The 23359-nt window shown below is 47.3% G+C and overlaps 1 protein-coding gene and 1 pseudogene across 2 annotated transcripts in view; one reads left to right on the forward strand and one right to left on the reverse strand.

The window, feature by feature from the left end:
• The window catches only part of SH3BP5 (SH3 domain binding protein 5), a 69710-nt gene that overhangs the window by 45804 nt on the left and 547 nt on the right, over window positions 1-23359 (reverse strand). For both annotated transcript variants that reach the window (XM_040636827.1, XM_040636826.1), the window contains exon 2: window positions 21884-21946. In XM_040636827.1, coding sequence (XP_040492761.1) covers window positions 21884-21946 — 63 coding nt within the window. The remainder of the gene's footprint in view (window positions 1-21883; window positions 21947-23359) is intronic.
• On the forward strand, window positions 4528-4687 carry LOC121104331 (annotated as a pseudogene).

The following is a 23359-nucleotide window of genomic DNA, read 5'->3' on the forward strand; positions in this document are numbered from 1 at the left end:
GGGGAGGGAGAGGCTCGCATTTAAGAGGGGAAATGGCTACTCAGAGAAGGAACAACACATGAACACCAGCGGTGGGGCTGCCCCAGGACCAAACAGCCATCCTGCTGGTAGAACACGTGTGCGCTCCACTGGCCACAGAGGGCCTGCCTCACAAGTAAGGCTCCGAAATCTCTAAACACCTAATCATAGGGGCCTCCTGGGCCAACGGGATGGCTCATGGCGGTGAAGGAAGGTCTGCTCACTTCTAGTTCATTCCCCTCCATCATATGGCGCCAGGGCTTGCTGGATGGGTTTGAAAATGATGCCAGCTCCCCAGCGTACGAGGCTACCACCTTCGCCTCGTTCAGCACTTTCTCAGCTCCTGAGCCCCATCCTACTTCCGATACTGGCCTTGGCCCTTTCCCCAGTCCTGTATCGTCGTCATCATCATCTTCCCTGCCTCCCCCTCTACCTAGCCAGGCCTGCACTCACCTGCTACAGCTTCTAAAGACGAAGAACCCACTAGATTTGTCCTCCAGAGCAAGTGCCTTCTCCCAGACTTAACTTCCAATATGTAGGAGGCAGCATGTTGTCCGGGATTTTATATATATATAAAATATATATATATATATATATATGATGATGGATCCAATCCCATCCAAACCTCTGTGAGGCCCTGATCAGCGAACTTATTAATCATTTTTATCCCCAATAGCTACTCCACCTCACAGGGAGGAAAGGTAGAAGGAATAGAGGAGAAAGCAAACGTAAAACTACTACTAGTTCCTGGACACCCAGCAGACGCTTGGTAAAGGCACACAATCCACCCCCGCTGCCCCACCTGACCACCTGGCACAAAGAGAGACCCACGATCCTATTTTAAGAAACACCAAGGAGGTCTCCCTGCGGCGGGCGAGGCTGACATGGTGGAAGGGGCAGCCCGTTACACCGGGTGGGCAGACGCTTTGCAAATGCGCTCGCACGCATGACTGAATCCTCGAAGTCCCCACCGGGGGAGGCAGCGCCAGTGTTACCGCCGTCCAGACAAGTGAGAAAACTGAGGGCCCAATCAGTCGGCATGTGACCCAGGGCAGATCATGGCGTCACCCTGGTCCTCTTTTGTAAAATGAGAATTGGGCCCCAAACCAGCAGCCTATGGGCCAGCAGGCTTAGCGCCTGTGGTCTGTACACTGTGTACTAAATGCCAGGAAAACCCATATTTAAAAAAAAAAAAAAAAAGTGGACCCTCAACCATTCTCATAAAGGAAAACAATCTGATAATCTGGCAACCCTGGGTCCCCATTCCTACCTGGCACCCACCTAGAAGTGGAATAGAGGGTGCCCCCTTAGAAAGAGATTGCCTGGGCGGCTCAGTCAGTTAAGCATCTGTCTTCGGCTCAGGTCATGATCTCAGGGTCCTGGGATCAAGTCCTGAATCAGGCTCCCTGCTTGGTGGGGAGTCTGCTACTCCCTCTGCCCTGCTTGTGCTCTCCATCTTCCTCTCTCTCTCTCCCCCTCCCTCCCCAAAATGAAATCTTAAAAAAAGAAAGAAAGAAAGAAAGAAAGAAAGAAAGAAAGAAAGAAAGAAAGAAAGAAAGAAAGAAAAGCAAAGAAAGAAAGAGATTGCCCCTTCCAGTCCCCAACACCCCCCGTGCCTGAATCACGCCCGGCCTGCATCACTCATTTAGGTGCCCAGCCCAGCCCCTGGAGACTTTTGATTTGCCAAGAGCTATTTTGGGCCCTGGTGAATAGAACCCACCCAAGTCTGTCTTGGTGAGGGAGAGGGATGTAGAGTCCAGATGGCAGTTTACTATGGGGCCGATGCTATTATAAATGCTTTTATTCCATCAATTTGTGCAATCGCTAACGACCTTATCAGGTAGGTGCTATTGCTGTTATTTGCATTTTACAAAGAGGAAAACTGAGGCACAGGGTAGCTTGCCTGAGGCCACAGAGCTGGGAAATGGCAGAGCCAAGATTTAAACTCAAGCAGTAAATAAGTATAATGTGTGAGAAATACTAAGACCTCAGTATGCACACAGCAACAGAAGCACAACTGGGAAGGCCACCCGAAGTGTCATCCAAGCCAGGCCGCAAAGAAAGGGGACGTGGGGGTGTCACCAGACAGAGATGCAGGGGCATCAGCAGCAGAGGGAGCAGCAGGGGCAAAGAGCCACAGGCCAGGGGGCAGGCGGGGGCTGGAACGAGAACGGGCACGTGTGCGGAGTTAAGGCATTGGAACTTTATCCCAAGCACCGTGGGGAGACATGGTGGATTGATGTATTTATTTCAACATAAGTCTCAACTGACCTCCCATGCCCCGTCAGAAACGACCCAAGAATGCGTTCTACCACAAAAAGGAAAGTAATGGTAGTTTACTGGAAAGCTCCTCTGAGAAGCACTTCCATAGTGGCGATCACGTGAGCACTGAACACGGACTACACCATAGTTCTGGTGGGAGGGAAGGAAGTGTTTGGAAAGGGGTGTGTGGGGGGGGACAGAGGGAGGAAAGAGATTAAAATCTCATCTTCCAAGTGGGATGCTGGCAGATGGTAACTAAAGCTGACAAATCAACAAGAAACCACACAGAGCCCACTATTTAGAGTCCTAGAAGTTACTACCTAATCAGCTAAAATACGTTAAGCTGACCTATTAGACTGCCTCTAAAGGAGGAAAAAAATGGGAGTGGGGTAGAAGGATGGGACACTAACGCAGGGTTTTTTTGTTTTATTTTGTTTTTCCCTTTTTAAAAACCGTGGTAAAATACCACGGTGAATTTTTAAGCAGAGGCATGACGGGATCAGATCTGGGTTTTACCAAAGAGTTCACAGGGCTCCTCAGGTGATTCTGGGGGGCAGAGTCAGGGACCCACCAGCCTGAGTAAGTGTGTGGCCACCAAAGGGTACCGCACCCAAGAGACTTGATTTGACACCAGCGTTTCCCTCTATCAATGAGGCTGTGTTGGCGGGGACGGTGACGGTGACGCACGACTGGCTGACGTCCAACCCCCAACAAGCCTATTCATCCAAGACGCATTAAAAGCTGAACACAAAGCCTGCCTTCTCCCCGAGAAGATAAGCAGACCCACTTCCATTACGATTCCACAGAGAATCATAGCCATTTGAGTAACAACTCTCCATAAATACTGGAGCGTGAGAAGCCACAAACCAAAATCTCTACTGCCTGCCCCATGTTAACAGCCCTGATTTTCCTCGGCCTCACCCAGGGCCCAGAAGTGGTCATGTGACCCAGGCCTGGCCAATCAGATTTGGATACTCCTAGCCTCGGGGAGTGTGGAGGGAGAGCATGTGACCCATCAGAACCAATGAGACTTCATACTGGGACTTCTCTGAAACTGTTAGACGAACTGTTTTCCCCAGAGGCGCCTGAGAGAATGGAATGAAAGCGTGGAGCAGATGACATCTTGGCACCGTGAAAGGAGAGCCTGAGAGAAGAAAGCCCCAGCAACACTTGGAGTTTCTGGACCCGGCAATGCTTCACAGTCTAACCCTATACTCCAACTTCCGCAGATCCGCAGAGCCAAAACAGCACACACATCCCCCCAGCTGTCATCACTGTTTTATGTTTTGTTCAAGCTAGTTGAAATTCTATTTCTGTCCTTCACTATTGCATGAAACCTTAAAAAAAAAAAAAGATTGAAAAGGATGCCATAGTCATATTAGTGTAGACAGGGAGGGCAGGGTCAATCTATAGTCCATACCATGGCAAAGCACTGTAATTAAATATGGTTAACTGCTGGAGGTTCCCTTCCATGACAACAAAGCCATGCTTACATGGAGCAGAATCTGGCACTTTAATTCAACCTAACTTGTATAAAAACATTTCTTTAAATCCATCTTAATGCTAGTTGGCCACATCTTTAAAGACACCTTCCACAACTGAACTTGTACTTTATGCTTTAGTTCCTAGTTCAAGGCAAGAACTGACTGTGGTTCTCCTATCTCCTACAATTACAGAAAAATGTGTTTCCCAAGACCAGAGCGGAGGGTCGCTTCCAGCAACGTCCAGGGAAGGGAGAGCACTGACTCTTTTCCCTACAGTAAATGATCCATGCACTTCCCTATAAACTTATCTCCCGAGAACGAGCAGACCTTTCACCAGTCAAGAAAAACAAGTCATTTACCATCCGGGGCTGTTTACCAGCTGATTTTTTAGATCAGCATGTGAAGAAGTTCTAAAAGAATTCCCTCTGCTTGGATCCCTCAGTTCTTCAAATCTGAAAACTGTGTCATTTCCACTAGGTGACTCAGGCTGAGGGCAATTTATTCAAGCAGAGAACTGCTGAGGGAGGCGCCGAACCCCTGTGTGAACACGTCAGTGTGTCAGAAGTACAGCCGGCATCAGCAAGCACCCCGGCAAAACCAAACCAGCCAGCACCAGTGTGCTGGTTGTCCCCAACTGGGGACCGGCCTCTATTTTCTGGCCAGTCCACTCACCTAAGCCTCAATTATCTTGCCTGTAAGATGAGAATGACAGCCTTTCCCCTTCACAAACGCATCCCCAGAACCAAGTAAGATGAAGACGGGACATCAATTTTTTTTAAAATGACTACCTTGCTCTTTCCCTGTGGGGACCCCGTGTGCAATGGTTGCAAACAGTAGCCTCCTTGGTAGTGTATGCAGCCTGTTGATGTCTGACCTCATGCTATCTCCAGTCTAGGCTCCGCACCGGGACGCGGGGTGCCTTTGGAAAGCCCTAGGGCACATCCGCCAAGCCATCACGTCCATCCATACCAAGCTGCAGAACAAGGAGCATGTGATCAATGCTCTATGCAGGGCCAAGTTCAAGTTCCCTGGCCACCAGAAGATCCACATTGCCAAGAAGTGGGGCTTTACTAAATATAATGCAGATGAATTTGAAGACATGGTGGCTGAAAAGTGACTCATCCCACATGGCTGTGGGTCAAATACATCCCTAATCATGGCCCCTTGGACAAATGGCAGGCTCCGCTCTCATGAGAACCTCACCACTGCCCCCTCCCTATTCATGCCAATAAATCCTACTTCCTGTCAAAAAAAAAAAAAAAAACCTGTCCTACAAATTAAAGATGCTGTCATACTTCAAAAGATCCTTAGTAATGCCATTTATAAATACACCGCTGCTTGTAGAAATATTTCACAGGCATTATCTGAGCCTCACAATGACCCTGTAAGACGGGCTAAGCAAGAATGACAGTCCCCAGTCTGCAGGTATCTCAGGTATAGTGCTGCGTGGCCAGAGGTCACACGCCAGCGCATGTCAGACTTCAGACAAAAGCAAACACACACCTTTAGTCTTTTTGTCTGATGCAGTTCCCTTCACCTGTGGTTCCCAAAGTGTGGTCCAGGGGACAGTGGTGGGGGTCCCTGGGGTCTTCAGTGGGAGTCTGCAAGGTCAAAACCAGTTTCATTATCACGATGGACTTATTTGCCTTTTCACCTTTGTTCTCTCAAGAGTGTTCAGGGGAGTTTTCCAGAGACTACTTGGTATGTGCCATCACAAGAGATGGAATGCAGAAGCAGAGAACTCAGCTCTTCTATTAAGCCAGACTTGCAAGAGACTTGTTAAAAACAAACAAGCAAGAAACTATTAAATGATTACTTTCCTTTTATGAAATTTTTTTAGTTTGGGAAAATAGTTATTTCTGATCATATATGTGTCAACATGTAAAAGGTTTATTACTGTCATTTTTAATGAATTAATACAGGTTTTTAAGACTATAAAACAAGTTTTTAACTTTGCTAACACAGCAAATATTATAGATATTACCCACAAGTCCAGAGCTCTCTGGGGTACTCAATGATTGGATTACAAGAGTGTAAAGGGAATCCGAGGCCAAAAGCACCAGTCTGCTGTGTAGACTAAGCCACTCTCTCCCCCTTGGGCCTGCTCTGCAAAGACCTCTTGCAAATTAGAAACACCCGTGTATTTTCAATAAGAGTGAAGCAGTTGTTCCTTCTCAGATCTTTCTGCTTTTGTCCAAGGAGAAGGCCCTGTTGGTGCTACTATGTCTCCATAGCACCTTCCCACATCTTTACATTTGCTAATTTCCTTAAGAATGGGGGAGCTAGTCTAGCTCAGAGCCTTCCACAGAGAAGGGAATCTGCTAGAATTTGATAAGCAAAACAGCAAATCCACTGGAAACGAAACGGCACTGTTTTTGGAAATCACCAAGCTATGTGCCCTTCCGAGTTGGGCACTTGTACATACATGTAAAATTCTTCAATAAAAAGCATGCTTTAAGAGTATACTTATCATAAGCACTGAGAAATGTACAGAACTGTTGAATCACTATATCATATACCCGAAACTAACACTATGTTAACTACACTGGAATTAAAATTAAAAACTTAACAAAATAAAAAGCTCGCTTTTAAAAAGCGTTTTCCTTTGGATGGCTTTCCACTTACAGTCATGAAGTCTCCATTTCAAACAAGGTGAAGTAAAAATATGAATCGGCTTAAAGGAAAATATGGAATAAACAGTATATACAGAACTAGGATATGGCAAAAATTATGACAGTGGCAGAAGAATAACTAGAATTCGACGTGTAAAGTCTCCATTTGCAGGAACATTCTAGAATTACATGACAAAAGGCACCACTGGAAACTGACTTACTGACCAGTTATAAGGTACCTGGGATGTTTTTAAGTTTACTATGTACCATGTTTTCTTTTCACCCTTTCAGTCTATTCTTTAAGAGCACTTGTGGCAGCTATTAAAACACACAAAGAAAACACTTGAAATAGCGCTTGGGTGAAAAGGGATAAGAGCTCTCCAGAGGTGTCTGACAGAACTTTCCGCAGGAGTGGAAATGTTCTGTATCTGTGCTGTCCAGCACAGATGCCGTTGGCCACATGCGGCCAAATGAAAATGTGAAATGTGGCCCGGATTTTTAATTACATTATAACGTTTAAATTATAATTTAAATAGCCACATGTGGCTCATGGTTGCTACATGGGACTGCACAAGTCTAGCCCCTAACTCTGGATTTCACTCCCCTTTTCCATTCTGGGAGATAAGGCCACACGTCTCCGGCCCTCCAGCGGCCTGTTTTCCTTGCCTCTGTTTAGTTTTCCTTCCCTCGGTCCCAGGTCCCAAGGGGAGTGGCTTTCATAGACCTATGAGAAGGGCAGCCAGGACAATAACATTTCACCTTCGGGAATTTTGCAGCAGAGGCAGAACTGGAAGAAGGCTCCAGTGGAGAGCTGGGGCTTAGAGAGCCCAACCAGGAAGGCCAAGGCTTGAGCATGCAGGAGCCAGGAGGAAGCAGAAGTGGGGAGGGGAGGGGAGCAAGGAGCTGGAGTCAGCCCCACCACCCCTCTGGGAGCCACATTCCCCATCCCTGCAGGCCCAATGCCACATCAGCGAGGGTCATCCAACCAGAAGAACCTGGTTAGAACAGCTCTAAAGGAATGGCAACATGCACAGAAAAGAACGGGGAAGAAAAGAGCAGGGCCTTCGACCGGGAGCCAGTCACTGCTGAGAACCAGGTACCTAGCTCCTCTCCCTTCTGACTCCTTTTCTTTTCCACCTCGAGCTCTGACTTCAGTAGCAGAGGCCTCCTGGGGTATCTGTCAAACCCACCAGTTCCTCCCGTGGGGACTGTCCCCACTGCATCAGGCAGAACCTGGCCACCATATTTCTGCTGCAAGACCCTGTCTCAGGGAACAGAGGAAGCCAGAGGAGGGAGAGACAAAGCGAGGGCAGATAGTGAGCCAAGGCCAATGAGAGAACAGAGGCAGCAGAGAGGAAGGCTTGTGGGAGATTAGCTGGGTCCCAGACTCTAATCCTGCAATTACACGGCCACATAAATTATCAATCAAACCAAGGCACTTCTGACCGTGAGGCAGAACACTATTAATAACTAGGCTGGAACAACGGGCGTAAACCGAGAGGGTCGGCCATCTGGGATGTTCAGGCTTTCTGTGCTTAAGGCTCCATGGTGCTTCCCTCCCTTGCCTTCCATGAAAGGTTCCTTCAACCTTTCAGAAAATCCTCCCTTTTAGTAAAGCCGTCTGAGTGGCTATGAGACACAGTGTAGGGGTTTCTAATCCCAGCTTGGGCACTGCCCAGCTCCGGACCCGAGGGCAGGCCCTATGCAGCTTGACTGCCTCGGTGACAAGGCCAGGTGCTGTTTCCTCTTTTCATAGCACCACACCACTTGCCCTGGTTCTGAATTATCAAGAGGTTCCTTCCACCGAGAGGGGGGAAAAGGAAAGTAAGAAAAGATGGTGGTCAATATGGTTTCCTGCTGCAAGTTCCCCTCTTCTGAGGTTAACAGAGATCTTAGAACTTTCTTTAGGCTCAACGAAAACCAAGTTCCTCCTACAGAAAGGCTGATCTAGAGCCCTGACATGACTATAGGATGTTTCCAAACATGCAGGAGAGCACCCAGTCCCCTCTCAAAGGACATCACAGCCCACCAGAGCTGTCCCCGCCAGCCCGGATCATGAGGTTTCCCTTGAAGGTCTGGCCAACATCAAGATCCCATCCCCGAGGGAGGCCCTGCCATTTGGAAGCTGAGTTAAGGCAGCTGGCAGATCTGGGAATAAGGAAAAGGCTCTTCCTTTCAAATTTTTAATTTAAAATACTTTCAGATTTGGAAAAAAAAAAAAAGGAGGATAAGATGCAGACATGACATCCCTTAACCCTGAAATTGTTCAGCCCATAGTTGTCTTACGTAACCAGAGTACAATGATCAAAATCTGAACGTTAACACAGATACAACCAATTAATCTGGTCTCTGACTTTATTCAAATTGCATCAACTGTCTCACTATTGTCTTTTATAGTAAAGGAAAAAAACCTTTCAGGATCCAATCCAGGCTTGCCAGCTTGCATTTAGTTGTCGTATTCCTCTAGTCTCCTTTAATCTGGAACAGTTCTTCAGTCTTTTTTTTTTTTTTTTGTCTTTCATGGCCTTGATATTTTTGAATAATATGAGCCAGTTACTCTGTAGAATGTCCGTTTGGAAAAGACTCACTTTCAATTCATCTTTTGTTTTATGATGTTACATGAGTGTGAGCCACCAGAATGGAACTGAACCAATTATAAAACAGTACGTTTAAATAGCCCAAGGTCCAAAGCACCACAAAGAAAAAACGCCATAGCCCTTCAAATCTTGGGGTACAAGGGTCAGTCCTAGTTAGCCCTGGAGGAAAGACTAAAGTTACATAACAACCCTACATTCTCACACACACTCTCACACACACACACACACACACACACTTTCACACACTTACTCTCACATTCACACACTCACTCACACACTCTCACACCCTCTCATATTCTCACACACACTCTCACACTCACACACAACACTCACAAACATACACACAACACTCACACGCTCTCTCTCACACACACATGCTCATCCACTCTCACATATACTGTCTCCTCTCTCTCTCTCTCTCTCTCACACACACACACACACACACACACACACACACACACACACACACACCTAGAAAGACTGACAGGTCCCAATGTTTTTTTCATTCATGGCCAAACACAGGTTTTTAAACCCACAGGATTCTTTGCATAAAAGGAGGCACAATTGCTGAAACCATGGCATTTTCCGGAGTTCAACCACAAGTGAACTATTTCCATGTTTACACCAAAGGCTTATGAACACATTTGCTCAACTTCAGGACCCACTTTTTTCTTTTACCTTTTTTTTTTTTTTAAAGATTTTATTTATTTATTTGACAGAGAGAGAGAAAGAGACAGCCAGTGAGAGAGGGAACACAAGCAGGGGGAGTGTGAGAGGAAGAAGCAGGCTCCCAACAGAGGAGCCTGATGCGGGGCTCGATCCCAGAACACCAGGATCACGCCCTGAGCCGAAGGCAGACGCTTAACCGCTGTGCCACCCAGGCGCCCTAGGACCCACTTTTTTCTAAAAATTCGCAAATATTACATTTTGGATGGAATATACCATTGACAAGCATGTTTATCAGGGGTAGTGCTTCAACCACACCCACGCTGGAATGCAATACAAGGCCCATTTTGTAGTTAACACGAGTTTTGGAATCAGGACGCTAGGGTAAATTCACGTAACCTTGGGAACCTGTCCAGGTCATGCAGTGCGGCCTCTGTTGGAAGCATGATTCCACCCACCACAGCACTCCAGGCAAGCTGGCTGTCCTGCCTCCTTTGGAGAACCTTCCTCCTGCCTGCAGCTCATCAGAATGGAAAGAAAGGAGGGCACAGGCCGCAAAAGAATGAAGTCAAAATCCATTGCTATCACTTCAGACATACAGAAAAATCCACCTGAAGAAATAACTAAAAACATTAAAAGTGGTTGTTTCTGGGAGTAGAACTAGGGGGTGGGAAGGAATGAGGCAGAGGACTTTCATTTCTCAGTAAAACTTCTCAGGGGCTTTTCCCTACCTATGTGCAAGAAGTGCTTCAATAAAAATAAAATGTTAAGCCTATTGCAGCATAGATTGACCAAAGAGCTTTCGCATTTCCCCCACCATCGAGACTAAGGGGGATTCATAATTCTTTTGGCATATAGCTAACATCGAAATCTCGGGACTCTGCTGGTCATTTAGCTCAGATGCTCCCATTTCACAGATGAGGTAACTGAGGCCTCGGGAAGTTAAGATCCCCTCCCAAGGATGTATACCCGGTGAGAATCAGAGCGGGTTGAACGCCTTGTCCCCTAAGTCCTACACCAGCATTCTTTCACCCGCAGTCTTGGTGGGGACCTCAGAATATGCGTCCTCCACACGCACAGCACACATCCCTACACCACTTGCGGCTGTGGCCTCCAGTCTCAGACTCCTGAATTTAAATCTTGGCTCGCCTCCCTGCTGGCCATGTGACCTGCGAGAAGGGACTCAATCTTTCTTGCCTCCATTTCTTGTCAATGTCCTCGGGAGCTGCTGTGAGACTAGGGTAAACTATATAAAGCACTTAGCACAATACTTAGCACACAATAAGCTTTCAATAAATCATGCCTTTTATGTAGGCGCCATTATTCAATAAATGACAAAAGGTAGAAAGAACCAACATTTGTTGAACACTCCGGGCTAGGGACCGTGCCAGGCACTTCATAAACACCCCTTATTTAATCCTTAACAGCCCTGCAAGGCAGGTATTGCCCTTCCCCTTGCAGAGAGAAGAAAAACCCAGAAAGGCAAAACAAAAACAAAACCAAAAAACACCCCCCAACCTTGCCAAGACTGCTTAGCTTATGAAGAGGCAGAGGCAGAATTCAAATCCAGCCCTCCTGAACTCCAAAGCCCACTCTTTCTACCACGTTCTAGGTAGTAAGTATCTACTGACTCCAAAACAAGTTTTCCTACCCATTTTTGACCCTACGTTTTATTGCAGTGTGGTTTGCTTTAACAAGTTCCCACTTGGGAAGTAGATCCAGTTTCTAGCAAATGCAGGCAAAACCAAGATTCTATTTCCCCAGTGGGGATGCAAGCAAAACCAGGGGCAAGGAAAGCAAGCAGCATGTCCAGAGCTGCCCAAGAAGCTTGAGAACCTCCCCTCCACGCTCCTGAATTTATAAAGTGTCTGCCGAGCTACTGCACTTTCGGCTTTAGGCTCCACTGATGTTTTCTAATAGGCCTTGAAGCCATGGCATCATTTTCTCTCAGACAACATTTTTAAGAAACGGGCACAGTGGCAAAGAATTCCCTAAAACAAGACCCAGAGCGTTGCTTAAACAAACAAACCAGTTTCCTTTTGCTCTTATTGTTGCTGGCCGGCTTAAGGGTCACTGAGAATGCTGACCAAAGGCCTTGCTTTGCCAGCTGGTTAACCATTAAAGCACCTCGACAAGGCATTGTGAAATGTGGTTGGTCAGGAAGTAAATGAACACGAATGGCCTGCAGGCCTCAGAACGAGTCCGTGTCCGTACCTCATCACCATGAGCATGGCGGTTTTAAAACGTGGCTCGAGACTCTTTGGCACTGCTCCCCATCGAGAGATGGGATCTATGTCCCCTCCTCGTGAATGAGGGTGAGCTCATGACCTCGTGGACCACAGAATGTGACACAAGTGCTGCTATGAGACTCCCAAGGCTTAGACGGAAAAGGCCATGCATGATGCTTCCACCTGGTCACGTCGGGATGCTCACAGTCGGGGGAGCCAGATGCCTTAAGGAGGTCAGAGGGCCTGGGCCGTTGTGCCGGAAAGGTCAGATTCAGCACTCCAGTTGAGGACCCCAGCTGAGCTCCCAGACACTGGACTGGGCCTCCTCAGATGTCCTGTCCAGTCAAGCCTTCAGATGACCACAGCCCCAGCTGACATCAGACTGCAACTGCGTGAGACCCTGCAAGGGAGAACTGCCCAGCGGAGCATTCTCCAAATTCCTGACCCACAGTCACCAGCAAAACAGAGCACCTGTTCTAAGCAATGAGGTTGTGGGGTAATTGGTTGGGCAGAAATAGTAACCAGAACAATGAGGCAGGACAACACCCCCATTATACTCTTCTTCCAAGAAAGCCAAAAACTGGGGAAGAGAACATCGAATCTGCAGGCTTCCAATCGAGCAGGGTGAAGCCGAATCCCTGCACGCTAGCACCAGAAGGGGAGGGCGGACGAGCACAACCAAACCCCATTCATCATGCCTCAGCGGAGTCTAAGGCCAAACAATGGAAGAGTTTATACTAAGTGGGCTTGTCTGCGGTTATAACAAACAGCGGATGTTCCTCTCATTGTCTCCCTGTTAGCAGTTTCTTTCTGTCAGAGCAAACATTAATATCTCTTGGATAACCCAGCAAAACACCACAAAGGAAAAATCAGGCAAGAATAGAACAAATTTTTTTTTCATCTTCCTTTAAGAAAGTAAGAGGCTGGTACCCCGAGCTCACGAGGAGGTGCTCTGCAAATTATCATGAGGCCCTTGGTGAGGACGCACCACATACAAGCCCCAGTCTTTACTGCTGGAAACGTCCGAGTGAGGCTGGGCAGGTGAAGCCACTCTCAAGAGGAGCCGGGCAACAAGAACTGGGATACTTGCCAAAGGATAAGGCTCAGTAGAGGTTCAATTCATCCAGCCAGAACACATACACAGCCCGCTATGTTAAAAGTCCCTACGATAAACGCTCAGAGGAAAAAACAGCAGCTTTGTATGAAAAGGCAACAGTCCATGGGGACCGCTGCTCTGCCGACTCTGTGACCTGAAGCTTCTCTCCACCACTGGGACAGCAACGAATCCATCCGCCCCTGTCGTCTTCTGAGGTGGAGACACTTTGTGGCACCTCCAAGTGAAAGGGATCTTGGAGAAACCTGAGGACAGTCCCGTTCACTACAGAAAAGTTCGTTTGTGCCATAGTAGCAAGTGCCTGGGTTCCTACGACGGGCTCCAGCTGAGGGCCAGCCAAGTCTGCGTATCATCTCACTGGTCTTCACAGCTTCAAAGGAAGACCTACCTGATTTTTTTCTTAAGGCAATGGAGTCTGTTCCAACATTGGAGAGCTGTTTCCGTGTTCTCGCCAACAGCCCGTACTAACAGCAGTTTGCGAATGGAGCGCCTGCGAGTGAGATTGTGCAAGACAGCCTCTCTGCGCCCACAGGCCTCATCCACTCGAAACTCATATAGTAACTCAAATTCATGCAATAACTAAGTTTCAATATCTAAATAGTCTCAATACTTGAAATGTTTCCCACTATTCTATCTTGGGGATTTCTGAGTTTTCTAGTAAGTGTATCAATGAGGGTTTCTGGCTGTAGACAATCCTCAAAATGCCTTTACGGCACTTGCCATGCCACCGTGAATTACCACGATGACCATTTAACAATACAGTAATTCACCAAGCAAGCCCACTGACATCAGGGTTTATCTACAATGAAGGCGGGGACTACCAATCCAAACATTTCTTCCCACCAGCCTTCGTAGTTGCGAAAATTCCTTCCATATAAAATTCATGTCTTTGACTCGTAAAGACATCTCTTTATAACAGTTTCATTCTCCATCCCATCCCTTGCTTATGAAGATGATAAAATACAGTCATTGTGAATAATTCATAAAATACCAAAAAATGAAACATAAAAATCACCCGCATTCTTACAACAGCCACGAGTCACATCTGTGGGTACATTATCTAGAACCATGCTTCTCAAACTCTATGGTCTTGGACTGTCCACCCCTCACCCCGCTGTGAATCAACGCTTCTGCGGAATGCAATAAAAATAAACTAGAAAAGTGAAATGCCATGTGGAAGTCACAGCAATGTCACACTGCGTTTAAAAAAAAATGTCCCAAGTCTTACTCTCAATTTCTGTGTTTACTTCACCTTAATAGGTCATAAGCAATTCATAGTCTGTGGACCACACTAGACCTTTCTTCTCTCAGATGCAGATTCTGTTACTGTATAACGTTTTATATACGGTCCACATACAGTTTTATATATACTTTATTACCTAATTTCCTCCCACTAACTAGATCGTGGCCACTTGTCTCTATCCACATATGCCATCCTTTTTTAACGTGAAAGGCCACTCTTCCACCTAAAACTAACAGGATATTGTTCATCAACTGTATCTTAAAAACCAACCAACCCATAGCATCTCCAAGTAAGGCAGAACCTTATACCTTCGTGAGCTAAGACCCCTCTGAGCAAGGGACTTTGGGGAGGGCAAGGAGAGCACAGGTTGTCTTCTATCAGTGTTGACACTGTGCGCAGGGGCAGTCTAGGAACAGCCTGGGGACAAACACAATTCCAGAGCAGGCAATCTAGAAAGGAGCCCTGCCTGTTTTGTAGGACACCGTGTAGGACAATGCCGAGAGCCACGAGTCCACAAGGAAGCTTGATCCTGGCCACAAACTAACACTCATCCATTCTGACACACACGATACCTGTGTTCAGGCACTGCAGGGGATGCTGGGGCGCAAAAATGGGAGGCCCAGCCCCTCCCTCCCAGGGCCCAGTGGGGGAGCCAGACAAGTAAAGAAATGACAGGAATACAGCCTGATGAATATGCATGAGATAGGCACAGATTAAGACAGGCTCCTGGGCCCCATCCTCAGAAATTCTAACTCCTGGTCCCAGGGTCGTGAGTTTAAGCCCCACGCTGGGTGTAGAGATTACTAAAAAATAAATGAACTTAAAAAAAAAAAAAAGATTTGGCAATTCTAACAAAGTCCTATGTCACACTGAGGCAGCCCGTGCAAGGGCCACACTTGGAGTGGTTCACAGCCAGAGGCAATTTTGCACGGCAGGGGACACTGGCAAGTCTGGAGGCGGCTAGGTTGTCCCAACTTGGGGTGGGAAGGGTGCTGTTGCTGGCTCTAGTGAGCAGATGTTACCGCAATGCACAGGGCAGCCCCCACCCTCTCACCCCCGCAACTAAGAATTATCCAGCCTACCATGTCAACAGAGCTGAAGTTGAGCAATTGCTCAAGAGTAAGACACTTGAACTCTATGCCTCCATTTTTATCAGCAAAATGGAGATGATAGCATCTATTGCATAATGTTGTTCTGAGGTCTCAGTGAGTTATGTGCACAAAGTGCTTAGAACAGGGTCTGGCACATCGTAGACACTATTATTGTGAGCTGTCATTGTGACTGAAGAGCAGTTAGGAGACAAAAACAGGCAGGGAAGATGTCCCAGGATGGACCGAAGTCTTCCCTGCAAGGATGAACCACGCTGCAGCCCACAGCTGTCCCGTTTCGGTAAGAGCAGCAATACTTATAATGGCTCACTATGCACCATCACTGGGATGGGGAAACCAAGCCCAGGGACAGTCATGTGCCCAAAGCCATGAAGGGGCAATCTGCTGTCATTCATCCACTCGGACAGCCCCTGCGCACCACAAACTACCAGACAGATCCCAGGAGAGGACACGCGCTAACAAAGCAGGGCTCTCTCAGGAAGCTGACCTCCACACCCCAGCAGACCAGCCACAGAGCAAAGGCCTGTTGCTCCAGTGACTTCAAAGTCCATCCCACCCATATAAGCCCTCTCTCTGGCCCCTTGCCCAGAGCCAGTCTCTGACAAAGAAATGTCATGGTGGGGCGTGGGGGAGAACGGAGCCCTGGCCAGAGACTGTGAGAGGCCTTGCTCCAGTGGACATCCCATCAGAGATTTTTCTGCTTCTGGCACCCCGTGGGCCGTGGCGCTCCCTGCCTGCCCTGCAGGCATGAGGCCTCTCCGTCACTCTGGCTGTGTGGCTATCAAAGCACTGCCTCTTGTCCTCTAGGCCACCCCAGGACATGGGCGAGAATCACTACCCCAATTCACAGACGAAGTGACTCAGGTTCCAAAGAGCCAAGTGCCCCTAAAAGTCAGCAGACCTCAGATGCTACCCCATGTCACCTGATACTGAGACCAGTCTTCCCTCAACCCACTACTTCCCCGTGACTTTGGGTTTGGGGGGTTTTTTCCTGATGATAAAGTAATACAAATTCAATGCAAATAACTCAAAAAATATATAGGAAAGTATAAGGACAATAAATATTGTTCATCTCTCATTAGATAGAACGTGTATAATCTTTGCCAGATATTTCTACACAGATAAACATATTTTTTAGGATAGGACCATACTGTGTGCTCTTTTGGAATCTGTTTTCCATTCAGACATCCTTCTAGGTTAATAACAAGCCATGTCATCATTTTAAGGCCTAGGCTACCAGCCATTGCCCACGCACAGTATTCATTTTACAGATCCCCTATTGATAGTCATTTGGGTTCATAATTTTCCAACATTTTTAAACAACGCTGCAATGAACAGTATTGGACCTATATCCTTGCCCAATTATTCCCTTTGGATAAATTCTTACATGTGCAATTGCTGGGTCAAAAGTTACTGTCCCTTGACATCCCAGCAGCTGTGAGGGGGACCATCACTGAAGCAGGAAGCCCTAAGTCCTACCATTCTGATGGCCAAATTTCAGGCCAAAATTGTGAGGACAGCAGCAGCTGCAGCTCCAGCTCACATCACCCAGACGGCTTCCAATTCACCCCCACCTTTCCTCTCCCATCCCTGAGGTTCCAAGCACAATTTTTTGTTGTTGTTGTTTTTAAAGACAGAGTGCTGCTTTCTGGAGGGGGAGAAAGGCAGATTCTAGGTGCAAGCCTTATGCATGTTTGGGGAACACAGCTGGCTCCAAGAATCAAATGCTTTTTCCAACCACCCCCACCTAAGCAGTGAGGGAAAGAGCTTGAGCATTGACAATTATCGGCTTTTCCCTCCCTGGGGAAGGGCAGGCTGAAAAAGTCAGCTTCTAACTACTTGCAGGGAGAAAAGCTGTCCATGGGTAACTAGCCCTGGTGGTGTCCTTCCTCCACCAGGGCTAGTTTCCTGGCCCTTAGAAGAACCTGCCTTCCAGGCAAGCAAGGGAGACCATGAAAACACCGCACATCATGGTCAAAAACAGGTAACTGGCACGGAAATATTGCGATCTTGATTACAATGCTTTAAAAATCCTCTGTGCCGCATCTTGCTTTCATAAACTCTTGGGGAAAAGCTCGCTCTACAGAATATCTCTTGTAAAAGTATATCGGCACATTTACTTATCTGGCAGGGTTGTTACACACTGAGTGACACATTTCTCTGACTCTCTCCTCTCCTCTATCCATGGCTTACCACCCCCCTCAGGACCGCGGAGCCCCTCCCTTGCTGGTGCTCGGTCAGGCCAGGTCTTACTCCCAGCTTAGCACTGGCTGTTCTCTCTGGCTGGAATGCTCAGCCCCCACATGGCCCTGAGGTGCACTCTGTCCAGACAGGCTTTCAGGGAAGCCTTTCAAACCCACTAGATGTAACACTGCATCCTCCAGGCTCCCAAATACCCACACTGCTAGCCCCTCCCCGCCTTGTTTTTCTCCTTAAGGCATATCACCCCATAACCTACTGTGTATTTTAACTAATTATAATTCTCTGTCCATTCTCTCCACTGCTCTCTCCCCTTTGCAGTTCTCAGCACACAGTAGGTGCTCAATACATACTCAATGATTAAAGCTGACTAATCCACATGTCTGTGAGAAAATACATTTATTTTCTTAATTTGAAATATCAGGCTCATATCCAAGGGCTTCTCTCGTTAAAAGGTTACTCCTGTCGCCAGTTTGAAAGGACGGGCCCTCTTGATATAAATCAGAGTGCAAGGGAATACGACATTGTTTAAACAATGGCAGAGGCAAACCGAGGCTGCAGGAAGGGGCAGATTTCCAACTGACAACACAGAAAGTGGCTGGCATCCAGAGGTCTTTCGGTACTCTCCGATTTAAAGAACCGGAACAAGGGGGACAAGGGATGGGATCCTAGGGTGAATCCAGGCCTGCACCTCAGCCTACGGCCGCCCAGAGGCAACTGCGCCACGTTCTGAGGGAAGCAGCAGCTAACACAAACCCCATCACCAACATGCTTTAATCAGAGTCAAGGTCGGGAGGGGTACTGGCCACTCCAGACTGTAATTTTTTTTTTTAAAGATTTTATTCATTTATTTGACCAAGGGGGGTGGGGGCGGAGAGTGAGCACAAGCAGCGGTAGCTGTGTGGCAGTGGGAGAGGGAGAAGCAGGCTGTGGGACTCGATCCCAGGACCCCGGAACCACGATCCGAGCCGAAGGCAGGCGCTTAACCGGCTGAGCCACCCAGGCGCCCCACCAGATCGTAATTAAAAAGCAAAGGGACAAGAAATGCAGAAGCAAAAGACCCTTCCCTAGAGGCTCTGAAATGACAGCCAATCAATCCTTATTATTTGCAGATTCCATACTCACTAAAATGTATGTGTAATTCCAAAATCAATACTCCCAAGAGCCTCTACAGTCAGTCACTCACGGGCAGGCACAATTTCAGTTGCTGGACATGCGTGTTCCCAGGGAGGCGGAACACAGAAACCCTCCGCCTTGTTTCAGCTCTCCTGCTGTAACCAAGTGTCCTTTCCCGGTCCAGCTGGTGCCTCGCTGTTTGCACTTTCGTGCTTTGTGCTGGGGACTCAGCTGTCTGAAGCGGCCCCCAGGCCCAGGGCTGCAGTGCTGGCCAGCGCTCCCGCCCACGAAGGCTGTGCCGGGCCTTGCGGGGAACGCAACGCAAGCTTCCTTAGGGCCCAAGGCACGAGGCTGTTGCCGATGAGTGTAACAGTAATGAATCAACAATGTCTACGAAATAAACTGGCTTTAAACAGAAACGCACATAAAACAAGGTACTAGATTGCTCAGCAGATGAAGAGTGACCAGAGGCTCAGAGGAACACGTAATAAAAGGCCCAGGCAATGGTTCAGTATTCCCTAATTCAATGTTCACAGTGACTTTACAGAAAACTGTCACCATGAATAACGAGAGAACCAACCCTATATTAAAATGGCTGTTTCCTGTCCCACATCTTTTGGCACACTCCCCCCACCACCCCCACGGCTCACTCCATCTGCTCCTCTTCACACAGGGACTCCTGCGCCGTGGGCTTCTGCTCAGGTGTCTTCCAGTGACCCCTCCCCCAGAGCCCCTGTCACATCACTCCTTGGCTGCAGTGATGACAATCAGCAATTATCATCTACCTCTCGGTTCCTCACCCTCAACTAAAATTAGCTTCCCTGAGGGCAAGGCCTTTGTCTGGTCCACCCACTGATCTGCAGTGGCCCAGACAGTGCCCGACCCAAGGTGGGTGCCCGGTGCTTGACGGAAGGAACGCAGCCCACCACAGACACACGTCCTCCTCCCCTCGGGGCTCGGGCAGCGTGAAGAGCGTCAGGGCACTGGCGCTGAGGGTGAAATCCCACTGCTCCTGAGTCTGACAGGAAACGCCTAGGAGACCTGGGGCCACACGTGGCTATTCAGCACGCAGACGTAGCCGGTCCAAGCTGAGATGTGCTCTAAGCGTAAAATATGCACAGGAATTTGAAGACTTAGTAAAATATATATATATATATATATATATATATGCATAAAACATCTCATTAACTACTTGTATATTCATTTCATGTTGAAATTATACCATGTTGGGTGTACTGGGCTAACCAAAATAGATTAATTTCAGCTGTTTCGTTTTTACTTTTCAATGTGGCCATGAGGGAAGTTTTCATGACTTAGGTAGCTTGTGTTATACTTCTGTGAGTCCACCTTGATCCTAATAATACCAAGAAAAGATCAGTCAGCAACACAAGCCCCTCTGACCACCTCTCTTCACTGCTGCCAGGGCTCTCCAGAGCAAGGCCGGAAACACCTGTCCTGCAGCTTCCCGTGACACACACAGACACTTACGTGTATTCAGAAAGAGGATTGTGAAATCAGAGCTAGAAGTTTATCAGGTGAACCAATTTAATACTCCGAAGGTAAGTACCTTTATGGAGCCTTCTTGTTCATGGCCCAAAAAAGCCAAGTGCAGGCATACAAATATTTGTCAAATAAAGCAATCCTTTGGGGGGAAAAAAAAAGCCTATTTCTGAATTGTCTACACAGAGTTGGAATGGCAAACATGGGAGCTAGAAGTGGTGTGGAAAATGACCTGGCTCTGCCATATCACTGAACCATGAGACCCTGTACCTCCAACATCCTCATCTGGAGAAGAGGCAGACCCCACTTTCCAGGACTGTGCTCTCCAGAACTTTCTACAATGATGGAACTGTTCTCTGCTCTGCCCAATATGGTGGCTACTAGGCTCTTGAAATGTGGCTACTGAATTTCTCATTTTATTTCAATTAATTTAAAGGTAAAGAGCCACACATGCCCAACGGCTGCCATATTGGATAGCACAGTTCTAGAATGCTGTGACAGGAGCTAAAGCTTGTAAAAATCACTCTGTAAACTCTAAAGCCCTGTAAAAATGGCAGGGGTTTTGTTGTTTAATATATTAGAAATGTGAGAGTCCGAGAGATTTCAATTGCCCCAAGAGACTCGATTCATCAGAAGTCAAAAAAAAAAATCTTAAATAAACATGCAGGTTCCTCACCTGGGGGGGAGGGCGGCCCGTATACGTAAATACAATCAAAATAGAGGGGTGAGCAATAACGGTTCACACAGAACTCAGAAAACATGCTTTTAATCCCCCCCCTTTTTTTTTGGCCAATCTCAGATCTGGTGCCTCCAGGGCCTAGCCATGCAGTCAGAAATCAAGGCTGCCAGTGTCCTCCCCTGAAGATTATTCTTATCTCCCACACCCTCATTCTTAGGGACCAGATGTTTCCTGCCCTTTTCAGTGACCTTCCCTACTACTTCTCCTGCTACAGAAACAGGTCCTCCCAACAGCTCTCTGCAGCCCTTGGGTTCTCTGAAGGAGTCATTCACAGACACTCAGACCCATGTGGGCGTTGTTCAAATGTGCTGATGGATGGTAAAACCAACCACCACTAAAAAGGGATAGGGACTAATTGGTAGCTGCGAAGAATGCTCATCTATTTACACTCACGTTGGAAGATGCTCATGAAATTCAAATCAAGTTCTAGTCTCCCCCAAGATTCTTCCCAGCAGGAAAGCCCTTCCAGTCTAAACAGCTTTTTGCTACCATTAAGATCATTATACTCTACACGCAAACAGACAATAAGGAAATGAGCAGGGAAGTGGAAGGGGGGTGAATTTTTAGGAAAGTCAAAGAAGGTAGAAGTCTAAGGGAATACACAATGTTTCCAAGTACAAAGGTAAGGAGCCACCCTAAAATATCGGAGAAACTTTGTAAACTCATTCATTCTTCTCCCTTACAGGATGCGGCTAATTCTCCCCTCAATCCTTTCAAGCTTTTCCGCAGACTCGTGAACTTTAGTGCTCCACACAGCCCTTGGTTTTGGCCCCACCGAGCTCCCATGATGAAACACGTGTGAAATAGGATCCACATGTGTTCCACCCACCCGCTGGGCTCAGCAGTGTATTTTATTCTGTCAGGCAGCGGGCTGTTGCTCAACTCCGTGGAGGGGACGCCAGCAATCATCCCCCAGCTATTAAAACAAGATCAAGCCGCCTGGTGTCAGCAGGACTGACACCACCTCACCAAAAACAGGGACCCAGCCTCCGGTACCTCAAGTTCAGTTTCCCGTCTGTTGATGTCATCCGTGGATTGATTTAACTTTTCCAATTCTCCCTAGTGAAGAAAAGAGAGGGAAGAAAGATTTAAGGGATTCGTCTTTTGTTTCCAATATGACTGCGCTCGTTCTCCACAAAAGTACTCCAGCACAATCTGTAGGAAGAGGGATGAGTCACTATTAATTCTCAAGGAAAATTGTTGAGCCCTGGCTTGAAGAGCAAATGAATGTCAGTTATTTCTGAAACCTTTTTCTTCACAGTGTCCCTTTCAAAAATCCCTTAAGGTCCCAGGAATTTTTTTCTTAAAACGTCAAGTATTTATTGCACATATATGCCTTTACGTAAACCCACCTGTTAGAAATGGTTAAGGAGTCAAAGTAAAACAGTATCTCCTGCCTTAGAGCAAAAACTTTGCGGGGGGGAGGGGGGGAGACAGTAAAAGAAAATAAACAAGGCCAAGCTGAAACTATAAACCCAGTGAAATGATTTAAAACAAGGGCAGAATTCTGACATTAACTCATTAGTGGCCGAGTTCGTTTTCTAGAAATGAAAACCTTTTCCTTTCAAACTGTCAATTATTAAACCTACCTAGCTGTTTTAACAAAACAAAAACGGTTTTAATCCTGATTCTTTAAATAAACATTTATAAACTGACATTTTGTAAAAAGTACCCAGTGAGAAGTTAACTCATTTTACTCTGCAAACAAAGGATCTGGTAAACAGAATTCCTGTACCAGCAAAACAAGATTTAGTAGTCTAAAGTAGTGATTTTAATTAATAGAATTCCTAATGCAAAGATTTTTCCACCTGATCTTTATCTTGCTAATCTGCCAAAACAATTCATTTAAATGGCAACAGCTGAGTTAAATGGGCTTTTAATTGATCTGCGCACTGAAAAACCAATTAGGGCTCCAGAAATTGCAGAGCACGATTAAAAACTATATATATAGTAAATGATTTATGGAAAGGGTAGAAAAACGGGTCTTGGAAAGGGATTTGCTGTGCTTTTTTGCCTAGAGGGTGAGGAGGTTAAGCTGTCACTCCTAGATCTGGGCTTAGAAATTGTTTTTTAATCATCTCCCTCAGAAATGGAGGCACAGAAAGCCAGGCCGATACCCTCGCCTTCTCCCCGCGTGAGCTTTGCGCATCAGTTGTCCCTGGTTTCTGTTCACAACCCGACCCAACAAGGAAAAAAGCTAGGGTTTTCGACGATTTGAAGCCAAGCAGAGGTTTGAGCCAGTGGTGACAATAAGCCCTTTGCTAACAATGAATCAGAGGAGGAGGAAGATGGCTCAGGCCGGGCACCTCCGCCAGGTAAGGGCTCACAACCCGGGCACGGGTGCCAGCGCACGCCGCAGGGGCGGACAACGCCCACGGTGCCCAGCGCCCACGCTGACCCGGCCGACCCCTCCGCCCCCGGCCCGGAGGCCGCGCGAAGCCAGCTGCGCCGCGAGCCTGGCAGGGGGGGGGG

The sequence above is a fragment of the Ursus maritimus genome, unplaced genomic scaffold, assembly GCF_017311325.1.
Source record: "Ursus maritimus isolate PB19 unplaced genomic scaffold, ASM1731132v1 scaffold_20, whole genome shotgun sequence".
NCBI classification, from domain to species: Eukaryota; Metazoa; Chordata; class Mammalia; order Carnivora; family Ursidae; genus Ursus; species Ursus maritimus.